Genomic DNA, 26001 nt, shown 5'->3' on the forward strand with positions numbered 1-26001 from the left:
GATTATTTTGTACTTTTGTCTGTTTGAATGGGTGTGTTAAAAAAATAAATCAGACGTTACTCAACAGTTACTCAGTACTTGAGTAGTTTTTTCACCAAGTACTTTTTTACTTTTACTCAAGTAATTATTTGGATGACTACTTTTTACTTCTACTTGAGTCATATTATTCTGAAGTAACAGTACTTTTACTTGAGTACAATTTTTGGCTACTCTACCAGCTCTGGTAGTGATCATCAATTTTATTTGAAATGAGTGTAACAGAGGCAGTTATATGGATGAAAATCATATTTTTGATATAAAAGAAAAGTGAATATGGGTCAATTTGACCAAAAGACCACAGAAGGGTTATCTATTAACATTTCAACATAATCAACTCATCCAAGAGATATTCAGAAGAGCTTCTCTTCTGCAAATGGTACAGTAGATGAGCTGCCATACAAAGGAATTTCCCTTTGGGGATTAATAAAGTAATTCTTATTCTTATTCTTAAAATCCGTCTAGCTGACGTGACCCAGGCAGACCAAACAACAGGCTTCAGCTTGAGCGGCCGTTTTCCGCTTGGTCCTAGTGCTGACCTGTCTCCATTTAATATAGCGTAACATTGTTTTTGGACGGTAAAAACTGCAGGGGACCAAAACTGCCTTTTGAAAAAGTGCAGGATACATGTCCCCCCCCCCCCATATTACGTCCGTGTATGAACGTACAGTCAGTGTGAGCAGAGACCTGTCGCATCAGAGCATCAGGTCCGTCCCAGCCGGTGTTCTGCCAATTTCTGCTCCCTGCCGAAAAAATGCTACGTTTGGGTTCTGCGCATGCGCACAGTCGATTTTCAAAGTTTGCATCATTTCTTGCACGATGTAAAATGGATAATGGGATGTTGATTATTTGATCCTTCAAAATACACGACCCATGACATGAATGCATTACACTTTGTGAACATTATACGATAAAGAGAAAAAAAACAACAATTCTATGGCTTTATTTGATATTCATTCAGTCATTCGCCTTTATTTAACCAGGCAGGTCATTAAGAAAATTCTTATTTACAATGACGGCCTGGCAAGAGACAAGGAGGGTGAAAAGGAAGTGGTTTAGGGAGTAAAACACAGTAAAGTTGTGGCTCTACAAAGGTGGAAAACCTTTAGGTAGCATTTTTTGGCAAAGCTGCAGAAATGGGCAGAAATTGGCTCTCGGCTCTGCGCGTGGCCGCGCGCGGCCGCGCGCTCCTGATCGGGATCGCGGATGGAAGCTCAATAATAATATAATAATATAATAAAATAAAATAATTGCAACACGCATTAAAAAACCACAATACAACTTACGTGACGTGACGGCGTGACTCCACATGTTGCTGCAAGTTGCAACAACCCCCCTCCCCCGCCCCGCCCCGCCCCGCCCCCGGCAGCTTCCAGGAGCTGCGGCTGCGCGTTCCCGCGGTCTGCGCGCACGCGGCCCGCAGACAGCTTCATGCTTCTAATCCAACTCAAAACATTCATTATAAATCGCCTCTTGCACATACAATGCTCAAATCATATAATTTTCAACAATATTTTTACGAAGTTAGAAGTTAATTCGACATTGCATGACAAAGTAAAGATTTATTTCAAAATGAGTTCATATTTTGAATAAAGTCGGTGACAAACTGTCCCAAATATAGAATGGATATCAGAATGGAAGCCTGATTAAATGTATTGATTTTGGGTCAATTTGGACCAAGTATTTGAAAGTTAAAACAACTTTTATGTTCATGGCGAGACACCGAAATTTGACAACCTCTAACAGCGACGCCCTTTGAGAAAAACTTACAGTTTTCTCTGTCAGCCATCGTCAATGTCTTACCTATTTATCTGACCAACTTTGAGATCCATCCGCTCATCTCCCTTTGAGCACAGATGCATACTAGAAGACATGACAATTCCTGGTGCCAACAGGTGGCGCTACAACCGATCCTGAATATTCCACCACAGATGGGTTCAGGCTCAGCCTACAATCATGCACATACGTTTTCAACCACATCAAATCATGTATTGCTGAATTACAGCCAATTGGTGTTTCATGGCGAGCCTTAAAAATGACCCCAAACTTCGCCGGATCACTACGGTCAAGCCCTCTACTAAAAACGTAAAAGCTTCGCAATTTAGCGTCGGCCATGTGTCTAGATTGTACAAACCAAGTTGTGAGCCAATCTGATAAAATCTCTAGGAGGAGTTCGTTAAAGTACGAGGCCTAGAAATGATCAGAATTCATAAAAAATGACATTTTCTGTTCAAAATGCCGGACTTCCTGTGTAACTTAGAGCATGTGTCCAAGAGACTTTTTTGTAGGGCTTTGTCTGATATAATAGACACATAAAGGTCATTGCTGTAAGTCAAACCATATTGTGGGGCTCGTCAAAAACATAAAATAGGTGGCGCTATAGAGCCTAATCCTTTTTGACCCATGCCTGTCGCCCATAAAATACGTAATTTTACGCGACTCTGGAAGCGTGTGCAAAATTTGGTGAGTTTTTGGGCATTTTAAGGCCTCCAAAAAGGCAATTTATTTATGGCGAGAATAATAATAATAATAATAATAATAATAATAATAAACATCACAGATACAATAGGGTCCTCGCACTTTCAGTGCTCGGGCCCTAATAATAAACATCACAGATACAATAGGGTCCTCGCACTTTCAGTGCTCGGGCCCTAATAATAAAAATTCCTGCAAATACAATAGGGCCTTCGCTCTGAAGGTGCTCGGGCCCTAATAATAAAAATTCCTGCAAATACAATAGGGCCTTCGCTCTGAAGGTGCTCGGGCCCTAATAAAAATTCCTGCAAATACAATAGGGCCTTCGCACTGCAAGTGCTCGGGCCCTAATAAAAATTCCTGCAAATACAATAGGGCCTTCGCACTGAAGGTGCTCGGGCCCTAATAATAAAAATTCCTGCAAATACAATAGGGCCTTCGCTCTGAAGGTGCTCGGGCCCTAATAATAATAATAATAAAAATTCCTGCAAATACAATAGGGCCTTCGCACTGAAGGTGCTCGGGCCCTAATAATAAAAATTCCTACAGATACAATAGGGCCTTCGCACTGAAGGTGCTCGGGCCCTAATAAAAAAAATACAAATAATTCCTACAGATACAATAGGGCCTTCGCACTGAAGGTGCTCGGGCCCTAATTACAGTTGTATTACAGTACAGTATTACAGTATTGTATTACAGTTGTATTACAGTATTACAGTATTGTATTACAGTTGTAATTACAGTTGTATTACAGTATTACAGTATTGTATTACAGTTGTAATTACAGTTGTATTACAGTATTACAGTATTGTATTACAGTTGTAATTACAGTTGTATTACAGTATTACAGTATTGTATTACAGTTGTATTACAGTTGTAATTACAGTTGTAATTACAGTTGTATTACAGTATTACAGTATTGTATTACAGTTGTAATTACAGTTGTAATTACAGTACAGTATTACAGTATTACAGTATTGTATTACAGTTGTAATTACAGTTGTATTACAGTATTACAGTATTGTATTACAGTTGTAATTACAGTTGTATTACAGTATTACAGTATTGTATTACAGTTGTAATTACAGTTGTATTACAGTTGTAATTACAGTACAGTATTACAGTATTACAGTATTGTATTACAGTTGTAATTACAGTACAGTATTACAGTATTACAGTATTGTATTACAGTATTGTATTACAGTTTTAATTACAGTACAATATTACAGTATTGTATTACAGTTGTAATTACAGTTGTAATACATTATTACAGTATTGTATTACAGTATTGTATTACAGTTGTAATTACAGTTGTATTACAGTTGTAATTACAGTTGTATTACAGTATTGTATTACAGTTGTAATTACAGTTGTATTACAGTATTACAGTACTGTATTTCAGTTGTAATTACAGTTGTATTACAGTATTACAGTTGTAATTACAGTTGTATTACAGTATTGTATTACAGTCGGCTAAGTTAGTTTTATCTTCACTTGGCCTATAAGTGACGAGACAAGACAGAGATTGAAGTGCTAACATTAACATTTATACACAAGTTCACATCAACTGACGATCACTTAACATACTTTGTCAATAATTAATTAATTCATATTTAGTCAAACAAAAAATTAACAATAATGAAGATATGATGAAAGGCATCACTTTTGCTGTGTGTTTCCACCCTTGAACATTGAAGTATTTAATCAAACAGAAAATCAACAATATAAAAATAATAACTGAATCTTATTTTATTTCCATTATTTCCTTTTTTTTGTTTAGACAGTTACTTTTTTAGTTTGCCAAAGGGCAGAAAACACGCCTACACTACGGCTTAGTTTGTAATGTTCTCCCAGTCCAAACAGGCACATGTCTGAGCATGCTAGCTTGTTCTGCTGCATGTACATCTCCCTTTAACTCATCGTGTTTTTACAGGAGCAGTACCAGTTCCAGGATGCCAATAGAAATCCAGAAAATCAGACTTTTGGAGTCTTATTTTCAGAGAAGAGGAGATGTCAATTCCTTCTGTTTCACTGACACATTTCTTGAACATTTCACTTTGAGAGCTTGAATACGTTCCGTTTCTTCAGTAACCTCTTCCTCCACAACTGTTATACAAACATGATTGTACCCAGTCTGAAACTGATGTTCCCTGTGCAGTCATGTTCATCTGTTTTGTTCAGAAATACAGTGTCATTTCTGTAGCATCTGAAATGCAGAGGTGGAAAAAGTACTGAAAAATTGTAATTGAGTAAAAGTATCTTTACCCTGCTTAAATCCTACTCAAACTAAAAGTAAAAGTACTCATCTAAAAATTTACTCGAGTAAAAGTACAAAAGTACTTCATTTAAAATGTGATTTGAGTAAAAGTTACTTTCAGTTATTTAATGCAAAAAAAGGATGAGTCACGAATCAAATCCAGCACAAGTTGTTTTAATCAACTTCGAGGCGTTTTAAAGTTAAACATCCACACTTGGCCAAGGGTTTTTGTGGCTTTCTGCTCCAGAATTTCTATCTTCGTCGGGCCTTCCTCCTCCTTGATCTCCATATCAACATCCATCTTCAAACGCGTAGATCCAACAGGGCGCGCAGAAGGCAAGGCGCACTTTTTCTTCTTCTTCTTCTTTTGTGTTTCCGGCAGTTTCGACGCATCCAGGCGCACTTTCACGTTCACTTCCGGGACACGGGGGCTTCCACCCGCATTTAAGTTTTTCACCATAGATTTTGTACTCAGTAACGTGAGGGGGTTCAAATGTAGCGAAGTAAAATACTTGGGTCAAAATGTACTCGAGTAAAAGTACAAATTACATATTTCAAAAACTACTTAGAAAATTACAAATTACTCATAAAAAGTACTCAATTACAGTAACGTGAGTAAATGTAATTAGTTACTTTCCACCCCTGCTGAAATGATACGTGGCCTCTGAGGCAACAACATCTATGCCACGTATTTGTAGTAGCAGGTTTTCATCTCTGCGTTCCTCAGCTGAAGAAGCAGTTTACCAGCTGTCAATGTTTCACACTGTTGTAGGTTTTCTTTAACCCTCTTCCCGTTATGTTTTTGTGTGAAATATTTGTTACGTTTGCATATTAAGCACTGCCTTGGAAAGAGATGGGGTGCTCTCTTTAAAGGAGCTTGAGGCAGGATTTATGAAAAAACATTTCTAGTAATAATGTCAGATGAAGCGTTCCAAACCAAAAACAATGATTCCTCTAGCGTATCTCTCTGTTAACTTGAACAGGCTGTTGCTGCAAAATGTGCTGCAAGGCTGGGGCCGCTTTTCCAAACAAAATGGGTTGGGAATTAGATGTATTGAAAACTATATACTGTTCATATTCTGTGATTATACATATTTGATATGTATTTTTTATATATTTTTTATTCTGACTTTTCAGTCTTCTTACAACCTCCCCTGCATGTGTGTGCTAAGTTACTGCTGACAACAAGATAAGAGAAAATAAAGGATATCTTATCTTATCTTATGTGATGACTACTAGTACTTTAACTGCAACTAAAGGATCTAAATACTAGTACTTTAACTGCAACTAAAGGATCTAAATACTAGTACTTTAACTGCAACTAAAGGATCTAAATACTAGTACTTTAACTGCAACTAAAGGATCTAAATACTAGTACTTTAACTGCAACTAAAGGATCTAAATACTAGTACTTTAACTGCAACTAAAGGATCTAAATACTAGTACTTTAACTGCAACTAAAGGATCTAAATCAGGGATCAGAGCTGCATGCGGCTCTTTGGCGCCGCCCTGGTGGCTCCTGGAGCTTTTTATAAAATGTTTCCCCTTTTTTTTTTCTCTTCTTTCTCTCTTTTTCTCTTTTTTTCCTTTTTTTCTTTCTTTTCTTGTTTTTTTTTGCTTTTTTCTTCTTTTTTTCCTTTTTTTCCCTTTTTTCTTCCTTATTTCTCTTTCTTTGTCTTTATTTTCTCTTTTTTTCTCTTTTTTTCCTTTTTTCTCTCTTTTCTTGTTTTTTTTTCTTTTTTCTTCTTTCTTTCCTTTTTTTCCTCTTTTTCTTCCTTTTTCCTTTCCTTTTTAATCTCGACATTTCGACTTTTTTCTCGACATTTCGACTTTTTTCTCAACATTTTGACTTTTTTCTCTAAATTTTGACTATATTTCTCCACATTTTGACTTTTTTTTCGACATTTCTCCTTTCACCATTTGCCTTCATTCTAAGGTTTATACAAGACCTTTCATTTTTTGCGGCTCCAGACATATTCGTTTTTTGTGTTTTTGGTCCAATATGGCTCTAAAACATTTTGTGTTGCCGACCGCTGATCTAAATACTAGTCCACCACTGTATGATATGAATGATATTTATGATATGATATTTAAAGGAGACCTATTATGGCATTTAATGTATATTTTAAACAGGCCTTGAATGTCTTAAAAACAATCTAAAGCTTGTTTTTTCTACATAAATCATAAATCCAGCCTGTGGGCCATGTCACTAGTTTTACCGCTTCTAACCTCTTTTTCTGCGCCTCATTTTTAGGGAAGGGGGGGGTATGATAATGAGGCTCTGTGCTGATTGGCTCCCTGAATGACGTGTAGCAGGGGAGGAGCATAAACCTCGCTCCGCCAGAGCAGCCCAAGCCTGTAAATTATCACAACACTGAATTTTCACAAATGGAAACTTTATTGTTAAAAAAATAAAATATGAGTTGTATATAAATAACATTTATGCACTATTTAAGCCGGATCTACCCAGCGGATGCTGAACGCTGGCTCCGGGGCGCATCGCGCATCACCGCGGCTTTAAGGGGGAATCTGACCGGTTCCGACCGGCCGGGACCGCAGGAACCGGCCTGGACTGGTAGCAGGGACTCCCGGGGACCGACCAGCGGAATTTCAGCCGGATCTGCCCGGCGGATGCTGCGCGACGTGCGCCGCAACCCCACGGCCGGCGCACAGATCGGCTCCGGAGCGCATCCGCGGCGCATCGCCCGTTACCGGGGATCAAACCGACAGATTTGCCTGAAAATCTCGGAGGGTGAAGCTGGTCCAGCCTGGGACAGACCCCCAAGGACCCAGCTCCCAAACCACCCGGGAACCTGGATGATTTAACCCGGATCCGCTCCGCCACGGCGCCGCGTCCGACTGGCTGAAGGAAGCACCGCTCCAGCAGCGGAGAGAGCTGGTTGTGGGCGTGGTTTCAGCAGCGGAGGCCGAACCTATGGAAATGAGCGCCTATGGTGACGTCACCATAGGCGCAGATTCAGAATGGCTCAAAAAAAGATCACGTGACACTGGGGGACTCTGTCCGGCGGGGGTCAGAGAGCTTGCAGAATTTCATGGTATTTTGTCTCCCCTGTGCTGGCAGGGTGAGGGGAGACCACTTTATATATGTTAAAACAAGAAAAAACATGTTTTTCATAATAGGTCCCCTCTAAATGTAATGTGCTGTCCAAAGTCAAAACCACAATGTTGTACAAACCTTGAATCTGCTGTATTGCTCTTTCTTTCCTCTTGCGAGCTCTCTCTATAGCTGTGTTCGAATTCATCCACTCGTTCACTCACTCCCTACTCCCTACATAGTGTACACTACATAGTGTGCACTACATAGTGTACACTACATAGTGTACACTACATAGTGCACACTATGTAGGGGATGACCAGAGGAGATTTCGGACACTACAACGTACATTTTTTTAACGTGTTTGCGTCAGTAAATGCGCCGGATGTTCCTGTGACGTAGCGGACGCGACATGCAACATGTAAAGACTCCGAACCATGCTCCGAACAGCTCCGGGATCTGATACTTCTGTGTCAATAAATTGTTGAAAATGAATGGTGTAGAAGTGTGCTTTTGTGCTTTTGAATAGTAATAAATAATGTAAGCAATTAACTGATAAATCATCTAAAATACCTGCAGCATCCTGTATTTATATACCTTAAAACAAACTTAAACTCATAAGAGGAACATTTCAACCAGGAAAGACAAATATGAATTCAATAACAATTTTTAATTCATTATTTATTACTTTGAAAAAAGCTTCAATAAAAAGGTCTTAAGAACAGTGGGAATCATTCTGGAGGGAGCTGGAGATGACAGCAACTGTAAAACACAATACACATTTGTGAGGAAAATAGAAACAGAATATCACAGGTGTGTACTTATCACTTTAGGTTTGCACCAACTGGATATCACGTTTTTATTAATTAACGTTACTTACATTTATAAGTGAGTAAAGCGCTCCCGCGCTCCCCCGCCTCCTGTTCAGCTGCCATCTTTTCTTCTTCTTTTTTCTTCTTCTCCTTCTTCTCCTCAGACAAAACATGACCGCATTGCATTGTGGTATACAGGAGTAAAAACTAGGGTACATGGCTTGTACACTAACTTTTGCGGTGCATTGTGGGTATTTTATAGTGAACGAGGTAGTGGACGAAAAGTAGTGAAGAGAATTGGAACAGCACTAGAAAATGGCGTGCACACTATGTAGTGCACTATATAGGGGATAGGGGGCCATTTCCAACACGGCTTACGTTTCTTCTGTTGGCGTATTGTAACATTCTCTGTGAGAACCAACGTTAGCTGGCACACTTGGAAAGACATTTAGCTTTAAATCGTATTTTTCTATGGCTATTGCTGCGACTTGTCTTTCTTTGGTACTAAAACTGAGCCACTCCAGAGAACTTCTCACAAATGTTGCCCAACTTTCAGCTGAAAATGGTCTGATGTTTGGATTTGTGCTGCTGCTAAATGCATACAGCACTCCATATGTTCCAGTACAAAGAGAACGTTTTCATCCAGATATGCTATATATATATGCTGTATATGTGTATGTTTATGTAAATGAGATGACTTAAAAAATAAAATACATCAAATCAAAGTGGAGAAGCTTAAAAACTAGTCAGTTTCTATTTAAAAAAATAAATATATATACATATATATGTATTAAAATGACTCTTTAGTATTAGAACAATATGAGATTGCATAGAAAAATAAATCAGAACACTGGCCATTTTTTAGCACCTGCAAATGAATTTGTATAGAATCTCAGATTAGACAATCATGTTATATACTTATATTAATGATGATATATTTACATTTAATAACATTAAATAGTTGATTTTGGGTCCTAAGGCGTCTGCTATTGGTTGATATTCTCTAAACTACAATCTGATTGGTTCATCAGCTACATCAGGGGTCGGCAACCCAAAATGTTTTAGAGCCGTATTGGACCAAAAACACAAAAAACTAATATGTCTGGAGCCGCAAAAAATGAAAAGTCTTGTATCAGAATTAGAATGAAGAAACACATGCTGCATGTTTCTATATTAGTTAGAACTGGAGGGAGATTTTTTTTCATTATGCACTTCGAGAAAAAAGTCGAAATGTTGAGAAAAAAGTCGAAATTTCGAGAAAAAAAAGTCAAAATGTCGAGGAAAAAAGTCGAAATTTCGAGAAAAAAAAGTCAAAATGTCGAGAAAAAAGTCAAAATGTTGAGAAAAAAAGTTGAAATGTTGAGAAAAAAAGTTGAAATGTTGAGAAAAAAAGTCGAAATGTTGAGAAAAAAGTCGAAATTTCGAGAAAAAAGTCGAAATTTCGAGAAAAAAAAGTCAAAATGTCGAGAAAAAAGTCAAAATGTCTAGGAAATAGTAAGAATTTTGTGAAAAAAGTTGAAATGTTGAGGAAATAGTAAAAATTTCATGAAAAAAGTCGAAATGTCGAAATTAAAAAGGAAAGGAGAAGGGAAGAAAAAAAGAAGAAGAAAAAAATAAAAAAGGAAAAAAAGAAGAAAAAGAGAAAAAAAGGAAAAAAGGAGAAAAAAGAAGAAGAAAAAAAGGAAAAAAAAGGTCAAACATTTCTGAAAAAGCTCCAGGAGCCACCAGGGCGGCGCTAAAGAGCCGCATGCGGCTCTAGAGCCGCGGGTTGCCGAGCCCTGAGCTAGAGTGATCCCGCAATTTGCCTGAGCAGAGTGACAATTAAAATACAAGTTTGTGAAAATATATGATCAAATGTTCCCAGACTCTCTAGAATAGTTTAATATCACTCATAAAAAAGTGTGTATCTATGGATAGGGATGGATCAGGAGAAACGCGTTGGGCGTTGCACCGTCTACCGTCACAACAACTGGAGAAACAACACCGTCTACCGTCACAACCTGAACCTGTTTCTCATGAAACCTGATCATCTTAACAGTTATTAAGCTTTCCGTGGGAAATGGGTGTGTGGAAAACTGTTGAAACAAGGAAACAACACGGGATTAACAATCTGTTCTCAGTCCTCAGGCTGTTACACAATATTTACGTAATGAAGGATTAAGGTATCACTGAAAACATAATCAATACTTACTAATGACTGATTAAGGTTTCACTGAAGATATAATCAATACTTACGTAATGACTGAAGGATTAAGGTATCACTGAAAATATAATCAATACTTACGTAATGACTGAAGGATTAAGGTATCACTGAAAATATAATCAATACTTACGTAATGACTGAAGGATTAAGGTATCACTGAAAATATAATCAATACTTACGTAATGACTGAAGGATTAAGGTATCACTGAAAATATAATCAATACTTACGTAATGACTGAAGGATTAAGGTATCACTGAAAATATAATCAATACTTACGTAATGACTGAAGGATTAAGGTATCACTGAAAATATAATCAATACTTACGTAATGACTGATGGATTAAGGTCTCACTGAAAATATAATCAATACTTGTTAATATTAAGAAAGGCAAGTTTATTCCTATATCACAATTCAACAACAAGGTGCTTTACAGAGACATTAAAACATCACACACTAGAAATAAAAAGCACAATTTAAAGTTTAAACAAACAAAAAAAAGAAAAATGTATGTAAAATCAGTTTAAAAAAAAAAAATATATATATATTTTATGTTTTATCTATCTATCTATCTATCTATCTATCTATCTATCTATCTATCTATCTATCTATCTATCTATCTATCTATCTATCTATCTATATATATATATATATATATATATATATATATATATATATATATATATATATATATATATATATATATATATATATATACAGAGGCAGAAAAAAAGACTAACATCCCATCAATGCACTGCCATGTATCTTTAATAAATACATGAATAAGACAAATTAAAGCTGCAAGCAGCGATGAACGGGCCCTCGCACTCACGGCCACCACCCCCCATAAGCATATCAGAAATGACACCACCCACAACTTCCTATGTCAAACCATTCAAAAGTTATAGCAGAAAAAAGAGACAACCAATCAGAAGAAGGGGCGGGGCTAATTCAGGCCAATGAAGGTCAAGGACTCCATACAGAATCTGATGACACCACCCACGACTCTCTATGTCAAACCATTCCAATGTTATAGCAGAAAATCGGGACAACCAATCAGAAGAAGGGGCGGGGCGAATTAAGGCCAACGAAGCTTAAGGACTCATTACAGAGTCCCATGACACCACGCACAACTCTCTATGTCAAACCATTCAAAAGTTATGGCAGAGAAAATTATTCTAGGGGGCGCTGTTGAGCCGTTAGACCACGCCCATTAATGCAAACCATGAAATATCAAATTTATCGCCAAGTCTGGCTTGCATGCAAAATTTGGTGACTTTTGGAGAACTATCAAATATGGACCAATCACATGAAGGGGGGGTGTGCCTTTTGGCGTCTAGCGTCGCCACGGTAATACTTTTGGTTATATACACCTGGGTGCACGTTACGGTTCGGGCTGAATTAACTGCCGAAGGAATGGCATAAATTTTGCCAAAATGACACAATTTATTCAAAATGGCCGACATCCTGTTCAGTTTCGGCCATGGCTCCAAGGGACTTTTCTTTAAGTTGTGCCATGATACAGGTGTGTAGCGATTTTCGTGCATGTACGTCAAACCGTATTGTGGGGCTTGAGGCACAAAGTTTTCCGGGGGGCGCTGTTGAGCCATTTTGCCACGCCCATTAATGCAAACCATGAAATATCAAATTTATCGCCAGGCCTGGCTTGCATGCCAAATTTGGTGCCTTTCGGGTAACTATCAAATATGGACCAATCAGATGAAGGGGGGGTGCGCTTGTTGGCGTCTAGCGTCGCCACGGTAACACTTTTGAAAGAGAAAAGTAATGCGTGTAGTCGCAGGATGGAGACGCACATTTTGATGTATAACACATCTGGGTTCACGATACGGTTCGGGCTGAATTAACTCTCGAAGGAATGGCATATATTGCTCCAAAATTACACAATTAATTCAGAATGTTCAAAATGGCCGACTTCCTGTTCGGTTTCGGCCATGGCGCCAAGAGACTTTTCTTTTAGTTGCGACATGATACAGGAGTGTAATTTTCGTTCATGTACGTCAAAGCGTATTATGGGGCTTGAGGCGCAAAGTTTTTTCTGTCTGAACCAACCAGATGAAGGGTCGGCGCGGTTTTTGGCGTCTAGCGTCGCCACGGTAACGCTTTCGAAAGAGAAAAGTAATGCGTGTTGTCGCAGGAGAGAGACGCACATTTTGATGTATAACACACTTGGGTGCACGTTACGGTTCGGGCTGAATTAACTTTCGAAGGAATGGCATAAATTGCGCCAAAGTGACACGATTAATTCAAAATGGCCGACTTCCTGTTCGGTTTCGGGCATGAGGCCAAGAGACTTTTCTTTAAGTTGTCCCATGATACAGGTGTGTACCGATTTTCGTGCATGTACGTCAAACCGTATCGTGGGGCTTGAGGCACAAAGTTTTCAAGGGGGCGCTGTTGAGCCATTTTGCCACGCCCATGAATGTAAACCATTAAATATCAAATTTTTCGCCAGGCCTGACTTGCATGCAAAATTTGGTGACTTTTTGGGCACGTTTAGGGGGGCAAAAAGGCTCTCCTTTCGTCAGAAGAACGAAAAAAAAATAAAATAAAATTCCTACAGATACAATAGGGCCTTCGCACTGAAGGTGCTCGGGCCCTAATAAATGAAGTACAGTGTGCATCAAAAAACCTGTGTGTAAATTACACTAATCCTTCACAAATTCAAATGTATAAATGATGAAAATAAAATAAAATAAAGTGAATAAATGAAAAAAATACAATTAGTCTTATTCACATAATCTGAATTGAGTGCTCAGACTGTAGCAGATTTTTTTCACCCTTTCACAACATGCGTAAAATGGTAAAGTGCAATCTAGAACTTGACTTTTCTAGCATTCTTTGCAGCAAAATCATCAATTAAAGCTGCTAGCAGCGATGAACGGATGAACGGGCCCTCGCGTGTGCAATTTTCACCAATAAAGGTCAAGGACTCAAAACGAAGTCCGATGACACCACCATGACTCTTTATGTGAAACCATTAAAAAGTTATGGCAGAAAGTAGGAACTATCAAGTATGGACCAATCAGATTAAGGGGCGCGCTTTTTGGCGTCTATCGTTGCCACGGAAACGCTTTTGACTGAGGGTTGTGCATTGTTCTCCTCTCTCACTGTCTCCAGAGGGTTGTACATTGTTCTCCTCTCTCCCACCGTCTCCAGAGGGTTGTACATGGTTCTCCTCTCTCCCACTGTCTCCAGAGGGTTGTGCATTTTTCCTCTCTCCCACTGTCTCCAGAGGGTTGTGCATTGTTCTCCTCTCTCCCACTGTCTCCAGAGGGTTGTGCATTGTTCTCCTCTCTCCCACTGTCTCCAGAGGGTTGTACATTGTTCTCCTCTCTCCCACCGTCTCCAGAGGGTTGTACATGGTTCTCCTCTCTCCCACTGTCTCCAGAGGGTTGTGCATTTTTCCTCTCTCCCACTGTCTCCAGAGGGTTGTGCATTGTTCTCCTCTCTCCCACTGTCTCCAGAGGGTTGTGCATTTTTCCTCTCTCCCACTGTCTCCAGAGGATTGTGCATTGTTCTCCTCTCTCCCACTGTCTCCAGAGGGTTGTACATTGTTCTCCTCTCTCCCACTGTCTCCAGAGGGTTGTACATTGTTCTCCTCTCTCCCACTGTCTCCAGAGGGTTGTGCATTGTTCTCCTCTCTCCCACTGTCTCCAGAGGGTTGTGCATTGTTCTCCTCTCTCCCACTGTCTCCAGAGGGTCCAACTTCATGCCAACCACAGAGCCGGTGCGCCTGATCCTCTTCTCCAGCCTTTGAAGGGCTCCTTCCCCAGCACACCACAGCGTAGAGGACGCTGGCGACCACAGACTGAAACAAGATCCCCAGGAGCTTCTTGCAGATGTTGAAGGATCTTAGCCTCATCAGCAGGGGCGATTTTAGCATCAGAGCTTTGGGGGGGCTCAGCCTCCACAGAACCCCTAGGGGGGTCCGGGGTCATGCCCCCCTGGAAGAAATATTTGTAGATTTTAAGTAAAAATGGATCAATCTGGTGCACTTTGAGGTCAAAATGAAGAGACTAGATCTATGAAGACCTTTACACATCAATATCTTCTTTACTGCTCTGTGGTTTTACAGCGATGAAAAAATAATTGTGTCCCTATATGTATTCTAAATACAGGTTATGGTAGAATTTTACCAAAATCACTTCAGGGGAGACTCAAGTAAAGTAACATTTTGCTTTGTAGACAAAACAAAAGTAAAATTAAATCAAATCAAATGGAACTTCCTAACTTATTGGCTGGAATAATATTCCGACAAGATAATAATATACTGTAAGCTAAAGCAGGAGTTTGCAGTCAACTAGTTGAAATTAATATGGGGCAGTATTTGTGGGGGTCAAAATCTATTTAGGGTGTACCTACTACCACAAATAGATCAGTGTATTGGAAACACTGACTAGAAAGACACCAATAAATCTGAGAAAATGTACTTTAAGACTTAATTGTCTTGGAAACGAACATTTGAAAATCACATTGTATTATTTAGTTAGTCTACTTAAGGCCATTTCATCACACATTCATGCACATAGATGGAGGAGGGAGCGTCTGGCAGTAGCGGTTCTAGAAACGTTTCGGGTGGGCTGAGTCAGGGCCCCCTTGGTGGGCTGAACCCCCCTAAATAACAACATAGAGGGGGGAACTCACACACAGCGCATTGAGTGTAATCAGAAACTGCTAGTAATGACCAGACAGGTCCACTCTCATCCTGGTGAGGTAGAGGATATCCAACCAACCAGTGCGTTTTTGCGTTTTTTCGTACGTTTTTTCGTACGATTTTTCGTGCGTTTTTTCGTGCGGTTTTGCGTTTTTTTTCGTGCGTTTTTTCATTTGTTTTTGCGTTTTTTTGTGTTTTTTCGTGCGTTTTTCGTGCGTTTTTTTGTGCGTTTTTTCGTACGTTTTTTCGTGCGTTTTTTCGTGTGTTTTTCGTGCGTTTTTTCGTGCGTTTTTTCGTACGTTTTTTCGTGCGTTTTTTCGTACATTTTTTAGTGCGTTTTTTCGTACATTTTTTTGTGCGTTTTTTCGTACGTTTTTTCGTGCGTTTTTTTGTGCGTTTTTCGTGCGTTTTTTCGTGCGTTTTTTCGTACGTTTTTTCGTACGTTTTTTCGTGCGTTTTTTCGTACGTTTTTTCGTACGTTTTTTCGTGCGTTTTTTCGTACGTTTTTTCGTGTGTTTTTTCGTGCGTTTTTTCATATGTTTTTTCGTACGTTTTTTCGTACGATTTTTCGTTTTCGAGGATATCCAACCAACCAGGCAAGTCCACTCTCATCCTGGTGAGGTAGAGGATATCCAACCAACCAGTTCACTCTCATCCTGGTGAGGTAGAGGATATCCAACCAACCAGTGCGTTTTTGCGTTTTTTTCGTACGTTTTTTCGTACGATTTTTCGTGCGTTTTTTTGTGTGTTTTTTCGTGCGTTTTTTGTGCGTTTTTTTGTGCGTTTTTTCGTACGTTTTTTCGTGCGTTTTTTCGTGTGTTTTTCGTGCGTTTTTTCGTGCGTTTTTTCGTACGTTTTTTCGTGCGTTTTTTCGTACGTTTTTTCGTGCGTTTTTTCGTACGTTTTTCGTTTTCGCTGGTTGGATGTGCTGGTTGGATGTTGTTGGATGTGTTGGATGTGCTGGTTGGATGTGCTGGTTGGATGTGCTGGTTGGATGTTGTTGGAGGTGCTGGAAATTTTGAGAAAAAAAAGTCAAACATTTTATGAAAAAAGTTGAAATGTCGACAAAATTTTGTTTTATTTGACCATTTTCACCTGTTTCGAGTGAATTTTCACTTAAAATAAGTAGAAAAATCTGCCAGTGGAACAAGATTTATCTAATAAGCAAAACAATCTTGTTCCACTGGCAGATTTTTCTACTTATTTTCAAGTGAAAATCTACTTGAAACAGGTGAAAATCGTTGTTTTTTTCCAGTGATGAGTCTTGTTTTAAGTGTAATGAGATTTTTTTTTACTAAAAATTAGACATTTTAACTAGAAATAAGACAGATATTCTTGTACAGATTGTGGGTTTTTGTATCAGTGTATTATGTCAGATGTGTGTATTATTGCACCTTCCACCTAATACCATTGTTTTGTATTGCTCTAAGAAAGCTCTTCTGCCTGTTTGAGATAGAGATGAAAATGTCAAAATGCTGTATTAAAGGAAGGCTAAAACTTTTATTCCTTGTCCCCCCCTGGATTTATTCTCTAAAATCTTACTGTTTATTGTCCCCCCCAACTATGAAACGGGATTTTCACCCTGAGACGGAGCCGCCTGACGCTGATGTCCTGGGGGAGTTTACCCTCTCATCGGGGACTCGGCCTCACATAGAGCAGGAACAAGGCCTTTTAAAGGATTAGGGCCATTATTGTGCGTGATGCTTAGTTTTTGTTGAACAAGTTTGTTTTGTTTTGTTTTTGGGAGTGTGCACACACACACACACACACACACACACACACACACACACACACACACACACACTGCAGCAAACTTGTTACTGGCAGTTTGACACTTTTTTCATGCTGCACAATTGCGTAATGTTTGATTTAAGTGTCACATGTTGAAGCCAAATGTATTTCTGTTATTGCAACTGTTGGGTTGTCATAATTAAACAGGCACGCTCACCTGAAGGTGTGTGTGTGTGTGTGTGTGTGTGTGTGTGTGTGTGTGTGTGTGTGTGTGTGTGTGTGTGTGTGTGTGTGTGTGTGTGTGTGTGTGTGTGTGTGTGTGTGTTTTAACTCTAAAAGAAGAGGTTCAACTCTGTGTCTTCAGTTTGATCGTAGACTCTTGCTGCTCCTTCCTCTCCAACTTTATCTATCCACATTGTGAGTATTTGTATTTGTATATATATATATATATATATATATATATATATATATATATATATATATATATATATAGTATTTGTACATCACTTGTACTTTTGCCTCATTTCCTGTTTTACTTTAAAAGTTGTGAGCGGAAAGATACAGAAACTTCAATAATTTCTTATAACCAATAAAACAAAAAACCAAGATGCTAAAGACATGTTATTTAAAGAATACTCACCGTTACCATGGTAACATATTCCAGTTAGTTTCTGAAACTGGTTTAACTGAACACTGTTAGTCATTTCTACATTTGACATGAGAGTCTACAAGACACATTTATTATTTGCAGGTTTTTTAGTTGTGTTTTTTGTTTTCTTTTTAGGCTGTCATGATGTGTTTGTCTTTCATTGATTGTTTCTTTAATCTGCACAAACACAAACTTATAGAGAGGAACTTTAGACTGTAACTGTTCCTGTCTCAGTGCTCAGGCTTTAGGTGGTTAAGTGTCCAGACTTCTAGAAGTTTAGCTGGTTAAGTGTCCAGACTTCTAGAAGTTTAGCTGGTTAAGTGTCCAGACTTCTAGAAGTTTAGGTGGTTAAGTGTCCAGTTCTAGAAGTTTAGGTGGTTAAGTGTCCAGACTTCTAGAAGTTTAGGTGGTTAAGTGTCCAGTTCTAGAAGTTTAGGTGGTTAATTGTCCAGTTCTAGAAGTTTAGGTGGTTAAGTGTCCAGACTTCTAGAAGTTTAGGTGGTTAAGTGTCCACTTCTAGAAGTTTAGGTGGTTAAGTGTCCAGACTTCTAGAAGTTTAGGTGGTTAAGTGTCCAGACTTCTAGAAGTTTAGGTGGTTAAGTGTCCAGTTCTAGAAGTTTAGGTGGTTAAGTGTCCAGACTTCTAGAAGTTTAGGTGGTTAAGTGTCCAGTTCTAGAAGTTTAGGTGGTTAAGTGTCCAGACTTCTAGAAGTTTAGGTGCTTAAGTGTCCAGACTTCTAGAAGTTTAGGTGCTTAAGTGTCCAGACTTCTAGAAGTTTAGGTGGTTAAGTGTCCAGACTTCTAGAAGTTTAGGTGGTTAAGTGTCCAGACTTCTAGAAGTTTAGGTGGTTAAGTGTCCAGACTTCTAGAAGTTTAGGTGGTTAAGTGTCCAGACTTCTAGAAGTTTAGGTGCTTAAGTGTCCAGACTTCTAGAAGTTTAGGTGCTTAAGTGTCCAGACTTCTAGAAGTTTAGGTGCTTAAGTGTCCAGACTTCTAGAAGTTTAGGTGGTTAAGTGTCCAGACTTCTAGAAGTTTAGGTGGTTAAGTGTCCAGACTTCTAGAAGTTTAGGTGGTTAAGTGTCCAGACTTCTAGAAGTTTAGGTGCTTAAGTGTCCAGTTCTAGAAGTTTAGGTGGTTAAGTGTCCAGTTCTAGAAGTTTAGGTGGTTAAGTGTCCAGACTTCTAGAAGTTTAGGTGCTTAAGTGTCCAGACTTCTAGAAGTTTAGGTGGTTAAGTGTCCAGACTTCTAGAAGTTTAGGTGGTTAAGTGTCCAGACTTCTAGAAGTTTAGGTGCTTAAGTGTCCAGACTTCTAGAAGTTTAGGTGCTTAAGTGTCCAGTTCTAGAAGTTTAGGTGGTTAAGTGTCCACTTCTAGAAGTTTAGGTGGTTAAGTGTCCAGACTTCTAGAAGTTTAGGTGCTTAAGTGTCCAGACTTCTAGAAGTTTAGGTGGTTAAGTGTCCAGACTTCTAGAAGTTTAGGTGGTTAAGTGTCCAGACTTCTAGAAGTTTAGGTGGTTAAGTGTCCAGACTTCTAGAAGTTTAGGTGGTTAAGTGTCCAGTTCTAGAAGTTTAGGTGGTTAAGTGTCCAGTTCTAGAAGTTTAGGTGGTTAAGTGTTCAGACTTCTAGAAGTTTAGGTGGTTAAGTGTCCAGACTTCTAGAAGTTTAGGTGCTTAAGTGTCCAGACTTCTAGAAGTTTAGGTGGTTAAGTGTCCAGACTTCTAGAAGTTTAGGTGGTTAAGTGTCCACTTCTAGAAGTTTAGGTGGTTAAGTGTCCAGACTTCTAGAAGTTTAGGTGGTTAAGTGTCCAGACTTCTAGAAGTTTAGGTGCTTAAGTGTCCAGACTTCTAGAAATTTAGGTGCTTAAGTGTCCAGACTTCTAGAAGTTTAGGTGGTTAAGTGTCCAGTTCTAGAAGTTTAGGTGGTTAAGTGTTCAGACTTCTAGAAGTTTAGGTGGTTAAGTGTCCAGACTTCTAGAAGTTTAGGTGGTTAAGTGTCCAGACTTCTAGAAGTTTAGGTGGTTAAGTGTCCAGTTCTAGAAGTTTAGGTGGTTAAGTGTCCAGACTTCTAGAAGTTTAGGTGCTTAAGTGTCCAGACTTCTAGAAGTTTAGGTGCTTAAGTGTCCAGACTTCTAGAAGTTTAGGTGCTTAAGTGTCCAGACTTCTAGAAGTTTAGCTGGTTAGGTGTCCAGACTTCTAGAAGTTTAGGTGGTTAAGTGTCCAGACTTCTAGAAGTTTAGGTGGTTAAGTGTCCAGTTCTAGAAGTTTAGGTGGTTAAGTGTCCAGACTTCTAGAAGTTTAGGTGGTTAAGTGTCCAGACTTCTAGAAGTTTAGGTGTTTAAGTGTCCAGTTCTAGAAGTTTAGGTGGTTAAGTGTCCAGACTTCTAGAAGTTTAGGTGCTTAAGTGTCCAGACTTCTAGAAGTTTAGGTGCTTAAGTGTCCAGACTTCTAGAAGTTTAGGTGGTGAAGTGTCCAGACTTCTAGAAGTTTAGGTGGTTAAGTGTCCAGACTTCTAGAAGTTTAGGTGCTTAAGTGTCCAGTTCTAGAAGTTTAGGTGGTTAAGTGTCCAGACTTCTAGAAGTTTAGGTGGTTAAGTGTCCAGACTTCTAGAAGTTTAGGTGCTTAAGTGTCCAGACTTCTAGAAGTTTAGGTGGTTAAGTGTCCAGACTTCTAGAAGTTTAGGTGGTTAAGTGTCCAGACTTCTAGAAGTTTAGGTGGTTAAGTGTCCAGACTTCTAGAAGTTTAGGTGGTTAAGTGTCCAGACTTCTAGAAGTTTAGGTGGTGAAGTGTCCAGACTTCTAGAAGTTTAGGTGGTGAAGTGTCCAGACTTCTAGAAGTTTAGGTGGTTAAGTGTCCAGACTTCTAGAAGTTTAGGTGCTTAAGTGTCCAGACTTCTAGAAGTTTAGGTGGTTAAGTGTCCAGACTTCTAGAAGTTTAGGTGGTTAAGTGTCCAGACTTCTAGAAGTTTAGGTGGTTAAGTGTCCAGTTCTAGAAGTTTAGGTGGTTAAGTGTCCAGACTTCTAGAAGTTTAGGTGCTTAAGTGTCCAGACTTCTAGAAGTTTAGGTGGTTAAGTGTCCAGTTCTAGAAGTTTAGGTGGTTAAGTGTTCAGACTTCTAGAAGTTTAGGTGGTTAAGTGTCCAGACTTCTAGAAGTTTAGGTGCTGAAGTGTCCAGACTTCTAGAAGTTTAGGTGGTTAAGTGTCCAGACTTCTAGAAGTTTAGGTGCTTAAGTGTCCAGACTTCTAGAAGTTTAGGTGGTTAAGTGTCCAGTTCTAGAAGTTTAGGTGGTTAAGTGTTCAGACTTCTAGAAGTTTAGGTGGTTAAGTGTCCAGACTTCTAGAAGTTTAGGTGCTTAAGTGTCCAGACTTCTAGAAGTTTAGGTGGTTAAGTGTCCAGTTCTAGAAGTTTAGGTGGTTAAGTGTTCAGACTTCTAGAAGTTTAGGTGGTTAAGTGTCCAGTTCTAGAAGTTTAGGTGGTTAAGTGTCCACTTCTAGAAGTTTAGGTGGTTAAGTGTCCAGACTTCTAGAAGTTTAGGTGGTGAAGTGTCCAGACTTCTAGAAGTTTAGGTGGTGAAGTGTCCAGACTTCTAGAAGTTTAGGTGGTGAAGTGTCCAGACTTCTAGAAGTTTAGGTGGTTAAGTGTCCAGACTTCTAGAAGTTTAGGTGCTTAAGTGTCCAGACTTCTAGAAGTTTAGGTGCTTAAGTGTCCAGACTTCTAGAAGTTTAGGTGGTTAAGTGTCCAGACTTCTAGAAGTTTAGGTGGTTAAGTGTCCAGACTTCTAGAAGTTTAGGTGGTTAAGTGTCCAGTTCTAGAAGTTTAGGTGGTTAAGTGTCCAGACTTCTAGAAGTTTAGGTGCTTAAGTGTCCAGACTTCTAGAAGTTTAGCTGGTTAGGTGTCCAGACTTCTAGAAGTTTAGGTGGTTAAGTGTCCAGACTTCTAGAAGTTTAGGTGGTTAAGTGTCCAGACTTCTAGAAGTTTAGGTGGTTAAGTGTCCAGACTTCTAGAAGTTTAAGTGGTTAAGTGTCCAGACTTCTAGAAGTTTAGGTGGTGAAGTGTCCAGACTTCTAGAAGTTTAGGTGCTTAAGTGTCCAGACTTCTAGAAGTTTAGGTGCTTAAGTGTCCAGACTTCTAGAAGTTTAGGTGCTTAAGTGTCCAGACTTCTAGAAGTTTAGGTGGTTAAGTGTCCAGACTTCTAGAAGTTTAGGTGCTTAAGTGTCCAGTTCTAGAAGTTTAGGTGCTTAAGTGTCCAGACTTCTAGAAGTATAGGTGGTGAAGTGTCCAGTTCTAGAAATGTGAGCTGCTCCTTATGAAAGTTAGTAGCTGCCATCTCTCCAAAACATACATTTGGTGAACACACTAAAGCAGATTCATTTTTCAGACCTCTGATCGGTTCCAGCCTTTACCAGTGTTTGCATGTTATTATATTTAGAATGTGAATCAGTTTGTGGTGAACTGAAGGGCTAGGCTCGTGCCAACAACCTATTTATTGAATTTTAACTGGAACGCATTTAAATGATACGTACAGGCACTTTCTTGTGTATTGCTTGATAGTTTTTCTCTTGATGATTTTAACCAGGGCAGCGCCCTCGCATCCTCTATCACCCTCTATCATCCAGCCGCTGACACAGACAACCATCCAACCATCCAACCATCCAACCATCCATCTATCCAACCATCCAACCATCCAACCCCGTCTCCCTTGTGTCTGTTCCAGCTGCACCGACATCATGGGGATAGTTCTTGGAATCGTAGCGGATGTGGCCGTGGCAGCGATAGAAGCAGCTGCAGAGGCGGCTGCAGAGGCGGCTGCAGACGCTGCAATGGAAGGAGTTGTAGACGGAGCAGTGGATGCAGCAACAGAAGGGGCGGCTGAGGCTGCAGAGGCGGCAGAGGCCGGAACCACGGCTGCTGAAACCACAGCTTGGGTTTTGAGAAATGTTGCCAAATTCAGCAAAATGATTAAAGACTTTTGTGAAATTGATGCTGTTTTCAAAGCTGCAAAAGCTGTTTTAGAGTCTCTCCTTCAGGACCCTGAAGCTGCTGAAAGATGGAAGCGGCTGCATAAATCTCTTAGCTTATTGTTAGTCCTAACCAGTAAGATGAAGGAATTGATGAAGTGGATGGAGGAACATAAAGAAGACACTGTGAAACTGGACAACTATGACATCCCTCTGGAATCAGGACTACTTAGCAGCTTCATGAAACCACTGCTGAAGGTGAAACTTTCACGATTAATACTGGTCATATTGCAAGGGCAAATTGAGATCATGAAAAAAATCTATTAAACAATTTAATCAATCAATCAATCATTTTATTTATTTCAAACCAACAAAACCACAACTCTCGTGCTACAAAACAAGAACAGAAAGTTACAGGACACCATTGAACAGAACAAACAACAATACCAACAACAGACACTATAACAAAACAAACACTGTTTAAAAAGGAGATGGCAGAAGCAGCTTATTAATGTCCATCCCCCGCCAACACACATATAACAAAGACAACCATGACACAAAGTTACTCCCTTAAACCCTCTTCCCCTCAATCATTTCATTTCTTTACATCAGTTTATCTCCCCTTCCCTTTTATACATTTCAAAGACTGCTTTTCTGTACTTGCTTTTAAATTGACTGACACTTTGACTACGTTTAATTCCATCTTCTAAGCTGTTCCAACAGAAACACACATACTTTTAAGAGTTGAACTTACACTTTGTTGTTGCAATTTGAGTTTTCCTCTTAAGTCAAACCTTTTACAACCTTCCCTGTCATGAAATCATTTTTGAATTAAACTTGGAAGAAAATAGTTTTTAGCTTTGTACATAATTACTGCAGTTTTCAATTTTACCAAATCAAAAAATGTTAACGCAGAGGCCTTAAGAAAAAGTAAATTAGTGTGATCATTGAACCTGACATTGAAAACGGTACGTATGGCTCTTTTTTGTAATATATATAGAGGCAACAGGTTGGTTTTATACGCATTACCCCAGACTTCCACACAGTCACTCAAATATGGCAAAACAAAAGAATAATATAAAATAAGTAAAGACTGTTGGTTAAGTTTGAGAGTTAACCACGAGAATAAAATATATAACAGATTCAAAAATGAGAACAAACTGTGTGTCTTTGTGGTCTCAAATTCTCCTTGAACTCTTTTTCAGGCTATTGCAACCTTGCAGAGACTGTCAGAGCAAGTCTCTAAACAGAACTTGAACAAACGTGCGATGACAGACACACAGCTGACAATGATGCACAGAGGCATCATCCGTGTGGTGACAACACTCCAGTCGCTGGCTGAATACGCACAACAACATGGTGGAAAGGTGCCGGTATTGATGTCTCTTCCAATCAGCCAAAAAGAAGTTCAGAAATGGATGGGGGATCTGGGTTGTGAAGGAGATGGAGTTCTCTCCCTTCTAAAGCTTCACAACTATAAGTAAGCCTGTCCTCAGTAAAATAAGAATCTTAAAAATATGTAATCATCATCAGAAACCCCCCTTGGCTCTACAGAAACTTTGAAACATCGTGAGAATAAAGTTAGGGGTGTCAGGGTCTAGATCAGGGGTCGGCAACCCAAAATGTTGAAAGAGCCATATTGGACCAAAAACACAAAAAACAAATATGTCTGGAGCCACAAACATGAAAAGTCTTGTATGGGGAAGATTTTTTTTTCATTATGCACTTCAAAAAAAAAAGTCGAAATGTCGTGGAAAAAGTCAAAATTTCGAGAAAAAAGTCAAAATTTCGAGAAAAAAGTTGAAATGTCGAGATTAATGTTGAAGAGGGGCGGCAGTGGCTCAGGTGGTAGAGCGGGTCGTCCGATGATCGGAAGGTCGGTGGTTCGAATCCCGCTCTGTCCCAGTTTGCTGTCGTAGTGTCCTTGGGCAAGACACCTTACCCACCTTGCCTCGTGTGAATGTGTATGAATGTGTATGAATGTTGGTGGTGGTCGGAGGGGCCATTAGGCGCGATATGGCAGCCACGCTTCTGTCAGTCTGCCCCAGGGCAGCTGTGGCTACAGATGTAGTTTACCACCACTGGAGAGGATGTGTATGAATGAATAATGATTTCTGTAAAGCGCTCTGGGTGCCTTGAAGGGCGCTATATAAATCCAAGTCATTATTATTATTATTAAGTACAATCTCGAGAAAAAAGTCAAAATTTGAGAAAAAAGTCGAAATGGTGAGAAAAAAGTCAAAAAAATTTTTTTTTCGTTTTAATTTGAGAGTATCTTCCTTTCTTTCCTTTTGTAATGGTCTACAATGGCCTGTGACTTTTTGCCAACGTCTAAATGTTAATTGTTTCTCATTTCTCCAATTCTTGGGCATTGGGATTTTATTGTTAATGTTTTTATCATAAATCTATACTTAAATAAAAAGTCTTTACTGTACACGTCTGTCAGGTGTATACTTGAATGTTTTTTGTCTTTTAGTTATGTAAAGCACTTTGTGTTGCACAAGTTGTATGAAAATGCTTTACAAATCAAGTTTGATTTGAAAATTACAATTAAAACACTAACTCAGACTAGAAAAGGTCATTTTATTCACATCCTGATCAATTAGTTTGATAAAAAGTGGATGTGCGGTGGGATGTTTAATGCCTTACATGTGAACCGATCTCCTGACACATCTCTCCAACAAACAAAACACATTATTGTCACCAGTCACATAAAATAATAATAATAATTAAAGCTGCAAGCAGCGATGAACGGATGAACGGGCCCTCGCACTCACGGCCACCGCCCCCCATAAGCATATCAGACATGACACCACCCACGACTCTCTATGTCAAACCATTCCAAAGTTATGGCAGAGAAAAGTTTTCTAGGGGGCGCTGTTGAGCCGTTAGGCCACGCCCATTAATGCAAACCATTAAATGACTGTTGACTGAGAAAAGTAATGCATGTTGTCGCAGGATGGAGACACACATTTTGATGTATAACACACCAGGGGCCTGTACTACGAAGCAAGTTGAACATACCCAGGATATCTTTTCCTTATCCAGATTCACTAAGCGGGACAATTGCAATCACGCTAAGCGGTCACACGACGGTGGTTATCAACTCGGTATATCAACCCAGGTTTCTCCAATCTGGATATGAGCGCGTGCACAT

At 39.3% G+C, this 26001-nt stretch overlaps 1 protein-coding gene across 3 annotated transcripts; it reads left to right on the forward strand.

Annotated features, from left to right (window-relative positions):
• The first annotated feature begins 17567 nt into the window (after nucleotides 1-17567).
• On the forward strand, nucleotides 17568-25243 carry LOC133452350 (uncharacterized). 3 transcript variants are annotated; one of them, XM_061731600.1, is made up of 3 exons: nucleotides 17568-17660; nucleotides 22503-23102; nucleotides 24050-25243. In XM_061731600.1, the coding sequence occupies exons 2-3, from the start codon at nucleotides 22614-22616 to the stop codon at nucleotides 24326-24328; spliced, it is 768 nt and encodes a 255-aa protein (XP_061587584.1). In that variant the 5' UTR covers nucleotides 17568-17660; nucleotides 22503-22613; the 3' UTR covers nucleotides 24329-25243. The 3 variants fall into 3 exon arrangements, with proteins under 3 accessions (XP_061587584.1, XP_061587585.1, XP_061587583.1); XM_061731601.1 differs by having other exon boundaries at nucleotides 17572-17660; nucleotides 22601-23102; XM_061731599.1 differs by having other exon boundaries at nucleotides 17580-17660; nucleotides 22463-23102.
• Nucleotides 25244-26001: the final 758 nt, after the last annotated feature.

This window comes from Cololabis saira, chromosome 10 (genome assembly GCF_033807715.1).
Source record: "Cololabis saira isolate AMF1-May2022 chromosome 10, fColSai1.1, whole genome shotgun sequence".
NCBI lineage: Eukaryota > Metazoa > Chordata > Actinopteri > Beloniformes > Belonidae > Cololabis > Cololabis saira.

Excerpts from the sequence above, each read along its gene's own strand:
- LOC133452350 (XM_061731600.1), top strand. The coding sequence starts at position 22,614 with ATGGGGATAGTTCTTGGAATCGTAGCGGATGTGGCCGTGGCAGCGATA. Across the intron at positions 23,103-24,049 it reads TCATGAAACCACTGCTGAAG|GCTATTGCAACCTTGCAGAG; the intron begins GTGAAACTTTCA and ends ACTCTTTTTCAG.